Source organism: Pogoniulus pusillus, chromosome 6 (assembly GCF_015220805.1).
Source record: "Pogoniulus pusillus isolate bPogPus1 chromosome 6, bPogPus1.pri, whole genome shotgun sequence".
In the NCBI taxonomy this organism is placed as follows: Eukaryota; Metazoa; Chordata; class Aves; order Piciformes; family Lybiidae; genus Pogoniulus; species Pogoniulus pusillus.
The window spans coordinates 43,651,142-43,664,549 of NC_087269.1; the positions used below are offsets into that span (position 1 = coordinate 43,651,142).

General features: G+C 43.4%; 1 protein-coding gene across 1 annotated transcript; it reads right to left on the reverse strand.

The window, feature by feature from the left end:
• Positions 1 to 760: 760 nt before the first annotated feature.
• Positions 761 to 4,615, reverse strand: LOC135176572 (pulmonary surfactant-associated protein A-like). The gene is made up of 3 exons (XM_064145685.1): positions 4,468 to 4,615; positions 2,848 to 2,925; positions 761 to 1,250 (listed from the first exon to the last, which is right to left on the reverse strand). The coding sequence occupies exons 1-3, from the start codon at positions 4,607 to 4,609 to the stop codon at positions 874 to 876; spliced, it is 597 nt and encodes a 198-aa protein (XP_064001755.1). The 5' UTR covers positions 4,610 to 4,615; the 3' UTR covers positions 761 to 873.
• Positions 4,616 to 13,408: the final 8,793 nt, after the last annotated feature.

The window sequence follows — 13,408 nt, forward strand, 5'->3', positions numbered from 1 at the left end:
ATATAGGTAGGTTTGGTGAGGGAAAACTACAGAATGAGATCAAAACACATCCAACTTAGAGGCTGGACAATCTTGTGGCTGCAAGTTACTTCAGGTATGTGCCTAAGAAACCTACCTTAAACTCTTGCAAGAAGTCAGCAGGACACAGGCAGGTGTATCAAGATACTGTGGGGGATGAATACTGTGTCCAGTTCTGGGCTCCTCAATTCAAGAGAGATGTTGAGGTGCTGGAACATGTCCAGAGAAGGGCAACAAGGCTGATGAGGGGCCTGGAACACAAACCCTCTGAGGAGAGGCTGAGGGAGCTGGGGGTGTTTTAACCTGGAGAAGAGGAGGCTCAGGGGGGACCTCATTGCTGTCTAAAACTACCTGAAGGGAGGTTGTAGCCAGGTGGGGGTTGGTCTCTTCTCCCAGACAACCAGCAACAGAACAAGGGGACACAGTCCCAAGTTGTGCCAGGGGAAGTCTAGGCTGGATGTTTGGAGGAAGTTGTTGTCAGAGAGAGTGATTGGCATTGGAATGGGCTGCCCAGGGAGGTGATGGAGTCACCGTCCCTGGAGGTGCTCAAGAACAGCCTGGATGAGGCACTTAGTGCCATGGTCTGGTTGATTAGCTAGGGCTGGGTGCTAGGTTGGACTGGATGATCTTGGAGGTCTCTTCCAACCTGGTTGATTCTATGAATAAAAGGACAGGCCACTGTTTTTGATACAAGCAATCTCCTCTTTATGGCTAGAGTCTAAAAGAGAAACAAGGCTGGCCAGGTGATTTTTATTTGTCATGTTGCACTGCCTGAATTCACTAGCTATAACTGAAGAAACAAGGGATAAGTGAGCACACACCAGGCAGGTTGCTGGAGCACAGCACAGGGAAGTACTAAAACTCACAGACAATGAGGCGGTTCTGGTTGCACCTTTTGTCATTCCAAGTGCCATCGGTGTACATCTCCACACATTCCTCTTCCCCTTTGCCAGAAGGTTCCTTTGAATGCCAGTTAGTATAGTTGAGTTTTGTACCATCCAGGAACTGGAATTTACTTGGAAGCAGAGATTCCTTTATTCCCAGGTAGGCATAGGTATTATAACTTTTGACAAAGTGCAGAATGGCCTCGTTCTCACTCGGGTTCCTTGGTGTGGCAATAGACCCTCCAGCCTCTTGGCACTGTTTCACTGTGGTATGGAAATCAGCTTTTTTCCCATTGGTAGCAAATATTTTTCCTCCAGAGGTTGTTATCATCTTTTCCAAGTGGAGGACTGCAAGATGAGGTCAAACCTATTAATCTTGTACGTGGTGGTTTTGTGGTCATTTTTACAGACAAGTTTAATTCCTACTATTTCCCTTCATAACTTCAGATTAAATCCAGGAAAGGATGACAAAGAGCAAAACTTGGGTGCTAATTTGAAGCAGGCTAGAATGTTTTGGTGAGAAGGACTAGATTACAGGCTGTAATGCTGATGTCTACTTTGCTCATAGGCTTGCTGAGATGTATGGGAACAAGAAATGAAAACATAGATAACCACTCTCACTGGGGCTGCTGGCTGAGCTGCATCTCTCTAACCTCACCCTCCATTTTGGACTAATCACTTTGCTTCCTAAACCCCTGGCTGAACCTCCATTCCTCCTTGGGACAGGGGTAAGGTTGAGAGGGGTAGGATGAAGGTGAAGGGGCAGTTGAGAGCCCTCCTGGGGACTCAGGTTTCTGGGAGGGCTGTTGTGTTTCTGTCTTACCTTTTACTTAGTATATTTCTGTATATACTGTAAATATCTGCTTGTATATTGTGCCAGCTGTAAATATAAGCTGCATTCATATTTCCAGAGCTGGCTGAGTCTAGTCTGGGTGATTTCCAAAGTGTGTGTGTGGGGCAGGGAACACCCAAACCATCACAACTTGCAATCAAAGATGAAAGAAAAAACCCTCTAAAGTTAGAAGAAATGGAAAAGATGAGGAGGGAAAAGGCTAAAACACATCAAATGGAAATAGAAGCAGCACAAAAGAGTTTGGGGAAGGAAATGAAGCATTCTACATTTGGAAAAAGTATATTTTCTTTGAGACTCCGTATAAAATCTCTGAGATGGTTTGTAGTATGCAAAGGTGTATACAAGTCTCAGAGCAAACAGAATCTTAGTTATTATCTGCTTGAGATTGTTTTGATATGTTTTTAGTGCTCAGTTAATTTGTTAGGGAGCTGGGGTTGTTTAGCCTGGAGAAAGGGAGGCTCAGGGGGGACTTCAGTGCTGTCTACAACTACCTGAAGGGACATGGTAGCCAGGTGGGGGTTGGTCTCTTCTCCCAGGCAACCAGCAACAGAACAAGGGGACACAGTCTCAAGTTGTGCCAGGGGAGGTCTAGGCTGGATGTTAGGAGGAAGTTGTTGGCAGAGAGAGTGATTGGCATTGGAATGGGCTGCCCAGGGAGGTGGTGGAGTCACCATCCCTGGAGGTGTTCAAGAAAAGCCTGGCTGAGGCACTTAGTGCCATGGTCTAGTTGAGTGGCTCGGGCTGGGTGCTAGGTTGGCCTGGCTGATCTTGGAGGTCTCTTCCAATCTGGTTGCATCTATGATTCTATGAAGTACCCATGGAGCAGGGACTTTAATGGGATGAATTTCTGACTTGCACTCATACTTCAGAGCCTTTACCTACACACTCTCACGAGTTAAAGAAAACCAATCCCCTTGTTGCCCCACACAGTATTTGAGAGTTTGTCACTCTTCTATCTACCTGCAAATAAAATTTAAATGGCATGCAGTGAAACTGCAGAAAATGGTTGTTTCCCTAAGGAGACATTCTGCTGCTCACCTTGTTTATGCCCACTAATCCAGCTAGAGCAGAAAGTAAAAGCAGATAAATTACCTCCTTCCAGCCTGGAAATCCGATGTTCTAATTGATGGATAGTGTCATCTCTTGCATTATCAGCTGCTGGCAGGAAACCTATGAACAAAACCAACAATTTGACTCTTGGCTTCCAAGACAAAGCAAAGGTAATAATGTAAAATTAATACAAACTTAAAATGTTTATTTGACCTGGTTTAGTTTGCTCCTGCTCTAAATAAGGGCTGTTTTCACACATTGTTTCTAGCAGGGATAGGGAATACATTCCTGGGAACTACCTCCAGAACAGTGATGGTTATGGAAAGCTTGAATTAGCAAACTGAGTTAGTCTTCACTCTAAGCCTGTCCAGGCAAAGCACTATCACTTCTACAGCAGGTTTATTTAATGGTGTGCAGCTCCAGCCTAACACTTCAAGTGTCTTGAACCCCATATTATGGACAGTAACTTTCTCTGTGAATTGAACCATTGGATCATTAGATTGGAGAGATTTGAGCAGCTGCTTTTTTGCAAGAGCTAAAGATCTGCATATATTCCTGTGATGGATTACACAAAATGAATCTGTTTTAATTTTGATAGCCAGGTGAAGATTGTTAATAACTATGACAACTGCTTATTAACACTAAAACTCGCCAGAAAACTTATTCATGAGGTTCAAAATGCAGAGTTTGGAACTATATGAAGTGGCAACTGCAAGCATTATACTGGAAGAGAATGTTCTTGCTTTTGATTATGCGGTGTGCAGTTAATTATACTGCTAACCACTACAGGACACAAGAAGCTCCTTTCTGCTTATGGCAGAAGGCAATCAATGAAGTAGAAGAGGCTGTATTTGCTCACAAAATATTATCAGACAGTATCCAAAGCACATGGAGGGGTTGCTGTTGGCATTTCCCTTTCCCATTCTCTTTTCTCAGGAAGCTGGGAGTCTATAGCATAGCCTCTGACCTGGTTCCTCTTGATTTCTGATTCAGCAGAAGCACTGCAGAGGGGCAGGCAGGATGCAATGCAGTGTGCAGTCTTGGCACATTGCCAGGCTTGACTACATTAGGTGAAAACAGGGTTTTTGTTTTCCTTTCCTGCAGCTTTTTCCCCCAGCACAGGAGAGGGAGCAAGGGAACATATCTGGACAAGCCAGAGTCCTTACACTCAATGGCTCCAGGTTCTTTTGTTCTCTTTCCTGTGGCTACTTCTCCCCAGCACAGAAGGAGAGGGAGCAGGGGAACATATCTGGACAAGCCAGAGTCCTTACACTCAATGGCTCCAGGTTCTTTTGTTCTCTTTCCTGTGGTTGCTTTTCTCCAGCACAGAAGGAGGGGGAGCAGGGGAACATACCTGGGCATGGATGAGACCATTTTTGGCCTATCAGGCCTACCATGACATTTCTATTGAGTAAAATCCACATCATAGAATCAACCAGATTGGAAGAGACCTCCAAGATCATCCAGTCCAACCTAGCACCCAGCCCTAGCCAGTCAACTAGACCATGGCACTAAGTGCCTCATCCAGGCTTTGCTTGAACACCTCCAGGGACGGTGCCTCCACCACTGCCCTGGGCAGCAAGCTAGCACTCAGCTGACAAAGCATAAAAATAGAACACAACAGTACATGTAGATAAAAGTGGAGATGGTAACTGCATGTACCTGGTAGAAATTTGTCATATGTCTCTTGAAGGAATCCAGAGAAACTGGGTCGTTGAGGAATTGCTGCAGGTTTACCTTGAGCACAGCATGGGAGCAGGAAAAAAGCTGCTCCCAAGATTTTGTGGAAGAGTGGGGACAGCATTATTTCAAGCCAACAGACTGCTTTACTGCCCAGTGTAAAGTCCTGCATAAAAGGAAAAAAAAAAATCAATTCATGCTTCCAAATTTTGCTGTCTGAGTTTGAAATCATACACCTTAATTTTTGCCCTTAGCCATATGAATTTCACTGTAGGTGTAAAGTTAGTGAGGTTATTTCAAACGATGACATTTTTCCAGCAAGACTCAATCTGCTAATCTACAAGAGTCTACAGAGCAAAAAAACCCAAACCCACTTCCTTTAAGAGTTCATTTTACAGCAGATGCCATTGCTCGTGGGGAAAAAAATAGTGTCTTAATTTTTAAGGCAGCAATAGACACATCTGCTTAATAAAAGAAAGCTAAACTGAGAGACATGTCTTTATCAATTGGTTTAACAGCAGAACAAGTCTTAATGCTTATTCTTCCAGTAGTGCATCCATCTTTAAACTATCTTCATCTCAGGTGGCATCCTCTGTAAAAATAGGTGAAAACTTGAATAAAAACATGGAGACAAAGAAAAGGATCTACAATGGAAAGGCTTGCAACAGAGTTCAATAGGATCCAACATGATTTACGTGAGCCTTGTTAAAAGGTGTTGAACTTACCTAGGAGCTGCAACGTGAAGTAAGACTGATTAAACGGTCTCATTTATAAGGTGTCTAACTTGAGATTCATCTCATTAGCTGCAGGAAATAAAGCATGTAATATGATAGGAATTTGCATATGGAGAGCAATATAGTGACCTTTAACTTGAATTATAGGTGTTGCTTTCTTTGAGGCAAACACTTAAGGGAGCACCTTCAAATATTTTCCTGATATTTTGATTTGTAGAAAGCCTTTTACCTGTTTAAGGAGGGGGAGGAAGGCTTAGAGCAGAACAAAGCAATTTCTCAATACATATTTTGAAATACCTCATCTTTTCACAGAACAGCTGTGCAAATGTTGAATTGTAAATGTCACTGAAGATAAGCCCAAATGAGTTCACTTGAAATATAATATGCACCAGGAACACCATCATTTTCATGACAGACTGATGACTTAGAGGTGATATTTAGTGAAGTCCTGTAACTAACTCATCTTGTAAGGCAGAAGACAATGGTACAATTGTGATCTATGTAGAGGTAGCAGCCACAAAAGCGCACACTGAACTTACAGAAATACTCCAGAGGGAAGTTTATATGCTTTATCTGATAGAACCATGACCAGCATTAAAGCAGCTCAGTAAGTACAGAGGCCTCAAGATATGGAGCATCACTGAAATGGGAAAACATTGCCATGCATTTTGGAATTCTTTGCTGCTGAGGGTTGTTTCTATCTAGTGGTGGCTTCTGTGAAAGAACTTTTATTCTCTGCTCTGGTTCAAACAAATAGAATCAACCAGGTTGGAAGAGACCTCCAAGATCATCCACTCCAACCTAGCAACCAGCACTAGCCAGTCAACTACACCTTGACACTAAACACCTCATCCAGCCTTTTCTTGAACACCTCCAGGGATGGTGACTCCACCACCTCCCTGGGCAACCCATTCCAATGCCAATCACTCTCTCTGGCAACAACTTCCTCCAAACATCCAGCCTAGACTTCCCCCAGCACAACCTGAGACTGTCCCCTTGTTCTGGTGCTGGTTGTCTGGGAGAAGAGGCCAACCCCCACCTGGCTACAGCCTCCCTTCAGGTAGTTGTAGACAGCAATGAGGTCTCCCCTGAGCCTCCTCTTCTCCAGGCTGCACACCCCCAGCTCCCTCAACCTCTCCTCATAGGGTTTGTGTTCCAGGCCCCTCACCAGCCTTGTTGCCCTGCTCTGGACACATTCCAGCACCTCAACATCTCTCTTGAATTGAGGGGCCCAGAACTGGACACAGCACTCAAGGTGTGGCCTGAGCAGTGCTGAGTACAGGGGCAGAATAACCTCCCTTGTCCTGCTGGCCACACTGTTCCTGACACAGGCCAGGATGCCATTGGCTCTCTTGGCTACCTGGGCACACTGCTGCCTCATCTTCAGCCTAAATATCAGCATTGTGACATTAGGTTAGGAATACATCCTTTTAGATGAGATGGGACATGTGAGCAATATCCATATTAGTCTAAGATGATACTGGACATGAGCAAGCCTCTATCACCTCTCCAGGCATCCTGCACTTTGGTACTTACCTTAACAAGTGACGTAGAGCACTCTGTCACTGGTGGTCTGCCCACGGGAACTTGAGCAATTCTGGCAGCATTGTTCATTGAGTGTCCTGGAAAAGGCACCAGCCCTGTGAAAAATAAATAAGCAGTACCCAGCTGTACCTGCCTTGACAAAAGAGAGACATTGTAAACTGGCATGAGTAACCTCTGCTTAAAGTGTCTTGTTAAACTTCAAGCTGTTTAGCTGCTGAGTGTTTGACTTAATGCTTTCAACATTCTTCTGACTGAGGTTTTCTAATTGTTCTATGAAGTAAAAAAAAACCCACAAACCCAAACAGGGAGCATAAGGCAAGCCATTATCTGGAGTACAGATGAGCCCTAGAAAATGGAACTGGCAGAACCTGGCTCATGCATCTGTGCTGAGAACAGCTTTGGCATTTCAACCACAGGGTTAGGCAAGCATGAGAAGAGGATGAAGTTTGGCCTCCAACATGTGGATTTCACAGGCTGGTCGATGGCTTGGGAGGCAGAAGTTTTCTTGTGCAAAAGACTCCTTTGGTAAATTCTACACTTGGTTCCTCTTGATCTTTATCAGCACACTGATAAGACAGAGCCAGCAAAAAGATGTCAAATGACTTGCATTCTGATACACTTCACTGCCTCAAAATGCATTCTATATAATTATCATAACTTCTAAATGAATTTCTGACCTTGCTTCGAGCTGCATTTCACAGAAGCTCAGCACGACTCAAAGACATAGGTCTGACAAATCATTTTTGAGTATTTCCCTGCCAGTGAAGCAAACTAAGGATATTCTAGGAGTAGATTGTGTTTCTTGATGGATTTGGGCAAATGCAATACATGCTGAGGACAAATGCTTCAACAGCCTCAAGAAATACAGATATCAGAACTGAATTTCAGTTGATGAAAGTAGTGTGTGCTCCTTCCATGAGCCTGTTGTCCTTTCCTTTGTCTATTAATCTTCTGAAAGTTGTTTATTTTTCCTTCATAGTGCTAGTCACACCTTGGATGACCTTAAAAATTATTATCTTATTCTCTCATCCTGTATTTAACTTGCCCCTACTCCACTTATGTTTTCTCTTTACTGTTCTGCAGTTGTTCCTTCTGTCTTGCTACCACCTTGTCCTGTGCTTCTGCATTTCCTTTTTGCTTTCAAGTCACTGTTAGACTGCCCCCAGCAGATCCATTATGCCTATGAATATGAGGAAGAGCACAGAGTATGTGGGACCTATATTTGCCATTGGAATGGGCTGCCCAGGGAGGTGGTTGAGTCACCATCCCTCGAGGTGTTCAAGCAAAGCCTGGATGAGGCACTTAGTGCCATGGTCTGGTTGACTGCATAGAGCTGGGGGTTTGGGTTGGACTGGATGACTTTGGAGGTCTCTTCCAATCTGGCTGATTCTATGATTCTCAGAGGAGGGATAAGCTGTTTTCGCTGAACTTGAAAAATGGGAAGCAATTAATTCAGCCAGATATAGACACCTGGGATGGGAAGTTCAGCATAGCTTTCTTTTTAAATTATGAGACCATTCTAGAGCAAAAAAGTCTTAATTTTACCTGTAGACAGTGTGATTAGTGCTTTCAGATGCTACTGCCATTTTGCACCGCTGACAACTTGTGTGAAGGATTGAACTGGAGGTCTCTAGGTGTCTCTGATATGTTACTTGGGGCAGTTCAGCTGAAAAACACCAAGAAATAGAGCTGATAGCTGTTAATAGCAAAATAGCATTCTAGTGGGAGACAAAACAACTCTCTATTGTTTTGTGAGAAAGATGGCAGTAGTGTTTCTTACATTCTGAACTTGTCCTCTTATCTGCAGACTACATTGGTCACTACAGCCTTTGCTATGATCATTACCATTGCTGCAGCCTGGCTGCCCAGGGAGGTGGTGGAGTCAGCGTCCCTGGAGGTGTTCAAGCAAAGCCTGGATGAGGCACTCAGTGCCACGGTCTGGTTGACTGGATAGGGCTGGGTGCTAGGTTGGGCTGGATGAACTTGGAGGTCTCCTCCAACCTGGTTGATTCTATGATTAAGGTAGAGTTCCTTTTGACTGCTGAGCCATCAGGGCAAGGATGGGTGAAAGCTCCACCTACCATCACTCCCAGATTGCCATCCTTGGGCCAAATTCTGCCGAACTCTAGTTCTGTAACAGAGACTTTAAATCAAACTCAAGTGCCCTTGTTTGTGAAATAGACTCCTCTCATTTCCCAGCATCCTGTACTGATTGTGCTTTAAACTCTGGTATGTTTGCATGGCTGCGAGTTAATATCATTTTACAACAGTGCAATCTGACACTCTCTGAGGTCCAGACAAAAGTGTCTGTTCTACCATTACACAATGCTCTCAAGAACATTGTTTTCTTCTGGTTTGTAAGAGTGGTAACAGGGCCATTAGTCATTATACCACTTAGTGTGGTTTCAAAACCAGCTAACAGATGTCCTGGTGATTTACTGTTCTTCTGAACTAAAGCTGCAGATCAATGTAAAACATATAATCTTTACTCTCAGTACTGCTAGAATATTGTGGAAGCAAGCACTGGTTTGTTTTTTTTCTATCATATATTCTTTTCTGTAGAATAGACCAGTGGAATAATCATAGAATCAACCAGGTTGGAAGAGATCTCTAGGATCATCCAGTCCAACCTATTCCCCAGCCCTAGCCAGCCAACTAGACCAGGGCACTAAGTGATTATTCTTTTCTAATATTGGTAAATTTAAAAGGTAAAGGAAAAGCCCTGGTCACAATTTGTGCAAGATAAAGCAGCCCTGCCAGCCTGTATCACTTCCCATCAATTATTGTGTTCACACGAGGTTGAATTTGATCTTATTTCCCCCAGGGACTTTAGGAGATGGTTTTTGTAAAAGTAAATACCCACAGAAATCAGAAAGCACACAGAAAAACACCTATTTTCTGTAACTAAGGTCAGTCTCTTTACATGTGATAAGGACTGAAGGGGACAGGCTTTCTGACTGCTCCAAATTGCTAGTATTTCTAAGCTAAAATAGCTAATTATAATATAGGGTTATATGAGAGGATACCACTCTAGACCAGAGAGAATTCTCTCTGAAATCAATATAGAATCATAGAATCAACCAGGTTGGAAGAGACCTCCAAGATCATCCAGTCCAACCTAGCACCCAGACCATGGCACTAAGTGCCTCATCCAGTCTTTACCTGAAGACCTCCAGGGATGATGCCTCCACCACCTCCCTGGGCAGCCCATTCCAATGGCCAATACCTATCATTTTTTATGTCCAGACAAAACTCTTACTGTTAAACACACTTACTCTATGTGATATCCAATCTATTTTCTTCACAAAAACAGTCCCCAAAAACCAAACCAACCAGTCCTAACTTGTAGATCTTCATTCTCAAAACCTGCTTTTAAGTAATTGATTTTTTGAACTAAACATCTTCTAGTTAGGTTGCTGTCCTGTAGCAAATTATTACAAACTAAGAAAAAAAAAAGCACTAACTTGGATTTTCTCTGGGCATTAGGCACTGGGAATTATTTTTGCTCACTGTGTATATTAAGCTTGCTTATTAAAGAAATATTTATCCTACAATAACAGAGCAGAGAAACAATCTCTGAAGTTTCTCCTTAGCAATCCACTGACTTTCTCCTTAGCAATCCACTGACTTTCTCCTTAGCAATCCACTGACTTTCTCCTTAGCAATCCACTGACTTTCTCCTTAGCAATCCACTGACTTTCTCCTTAGCAATCCACTGACTTTCTCCTTAGCAATCCACTGACTTTCTCCTTAGCAATCCACTGACTTTCTCCTTAGCAATCCACTGACTTTCTCCTTAGCAATCCACTGACTTTCTCCTTAGCAATCCACTGACTTTCTCCTTAGCAATCCACTGACTTTCTCCTTAGCAATCCACTGACTTTCTCCTTAGCAATCCACTGACTTTCTCCTTAGCAATCCACTGACTTTCTCCTTAGCAATCCACTGACTTTCTCCTTAGCAATCCACTGACTTTCTCCTTAGCAATCCACTGACTTTCTCCTTAGCAATCCACTGACTTTCTCCTTAGCAATCCACTGACTTTCTCCTTAGCAATCCACTGACTTTCTCCTTAGCAATCCACTGACTTTCTCCTTAGCAATCCACTGACTTTCTCCTTAGCAATCCACTGACTTTCTCCTTAGCAATCCACTGACTTTCTCCTTAGCAATCCACTGACTTTCTCCTTAGCAATCCACTGACTTTCTCCTTAGCAATCCACTGACTTTGGTCTTGTTCTTGACCTGTTTGTCCACTCAAAAAGGCCATTAATACATAAATGCAGAGATTGGATCTTTCACAAAAGACTCAAATGCTTATGTTTAAAACAAAAAGAAAATGAAGGCTTAAAATTTGCAGGGTTATACACAAGAAAAAAAAAACCAACTTCTAAAAGAAGAAAAGAATAACTATTGCTGGATAGTCTTCTGTTCAGCTGTGGAAGTGCAAAAAACAATCAAATAGCACTCAACTAAGTGTGTACCTTCACCAGGATTTTAACTGCAATTTATGAGTCTCAGCAGAGAAAAATATATATCACAGGTCTGTCCATAAAATATTGCTTTTAGAAGGGAATTTTATTTCTTCTATATGTGCTGGTCTCCTGAAATGCATCAGAGTCAGGAGATAAAAGTCCATATCAAAAGACATGGATAGTCAGGGGGAAGTCTAGGCTGGATGTTAGGAGGAAGTTCTTGCTAGAGAGATTGGCATTGAAATGGGCTGCCCAGGGAGGTGGTGGAGTCACTGTCCCTGGAGGTGTTCAAGCAAAGCCTGGATGAGGCACTCAGTGCCATGGTCTAGATGACTGGATAGGGCTGGGGGATAGGTTGGACTGGATGATCTTGGAGGTCTCTTCCAACCTGGTTGATTCTATGATTCTATACAGGTGTGTGTTTTTTAACAAAGGCAGGAAATTGGTAGAGGTCCCCTTGAGACTATGAGAGACATAGTAAAGATTTTGGACATGGAACAAGGAGGGATGCCTCAGATGGGTATAAGGGGAAGGCTACAGCATAAAGAGCTGAGTGCAGTGTTGTATGTACATGTTTTATGAAATTAACTGAGGGCTTCTGTGCAGTTACCTGAAACGTTACAGACCTCAGTGCAAAACATGGAGAGGAAAGTGCTGTTTTTGATTATCTTACCTTACAGCAGTGTGTGTGTGTGTTTTGGTTTTGTGTTTCTCCTAATAAAGCTTAAGCAAAAAGAAATTGGGAGTCTGAGCCCCAGTCCAGACACTTTGCTTATTGATGAGCGTGGCAGAAAGAAAAGGTTTTCTCAACTGACTAAAAAGCACCCAAGTGTCTCAAAGTGATATTTAAGTCATCTGTAACACTTTTGCACGTTAAAGATTACAACAAGAGATATGTATGGTCATTTTGTAACCATAAATTAATTGTTGATTAACTAAAGGAATAGGACACTCCAAACCTACTTGGAGATCTACAACATTAATTTGAATCTAGGGTCATAGAATTGGTTGGAAAAGACCAACCATTGTCTAACTTTACCAAGTCTGCTGCTAAACCATGTCACTCAGTTCCACATCTGTGCACCTCTTAAGCACCTCCAGGAATGGGGGTTCAACCAACTCCCTGGGGAGCCCATTCCAGTGTTTGAGAACCTTTTCAGTGAAGAAGTTTCTTCTAATAGTTGATATACACCTCTCTTGGTACAACTTGAGGCTTTTTCCTCTCTTCCTATCACTTGTTACCAGGGAGAAGAGCCAAATACCCACCTATCTAGTTGTGACCCAAGTACAGAGCCTCTCATACAGTTTGGCCTTGACCCATTAATCCAGTCTGTCCAGATCTCTCTGCAGAGCCTTCCTCCCCTCAAGCACATCAACACTCCCTCCCCCAGCTTAGCATCACCTGCAGAAACACAGAGTATGCAGTGAATTCCCTCATCCAGATAACGGATACAGGATTAGGGGACTGGCCTCTATACTGAGCCCTGGGGAACACCACTTGTCATTGGCCACCAACTGGCATTAGCTCTGTTCTCCATTAGCTTACCTGGCACTGAGGTCAGGCTGGCAGGTCCGTAGCTCCCTGGGCCCTCCTTGTAGATGAGCATCGTGTTTGCCAGTCTCCAGGCAATGGGCACCTTCCTGCTTAGCCAGGTTAGACTTGTGTATACCTAAGTGGTACAGCAGGTCATACACCATCTCCTCTTGTATTATGGAGGCTTCATTCCGCTCCCCAGCTTCCAGCTCTGGCAGCTGGGTATCCTGCATAAAACTTGATTTACTATGAAAGACTGGGCAAAGAAGGTGTGAAGTGCCTCAGCTTCTTTCTTACCCTTAATCATTGTTTCTCCCTGCATCCAGCAAAGGACAGAGATTCTCCTCAGTCTTGCTTTTGTTGCTAACATATTGTCTTTACCAGCTGAAGCCAGGTGACTCTGTAGTTGGGCTTTGGCCCAAGTAATGAAATTTTATAGGTATACTTTGCCCATTTCAAAGTCATTGTCCACTCTCAGATCAGCTGGAGTGCTGTATGCAATGCTGGACATGAGTCCTCTGCTGCCAAAAGTAACCCCTTATCTCCTGCATTTGAAAACACAAAAGCTTTCCTACATGACAGGGCTTGAAAGGACCCTGTGCACAGATCCCATCTCTTCCACACTGCAAGCTAGGG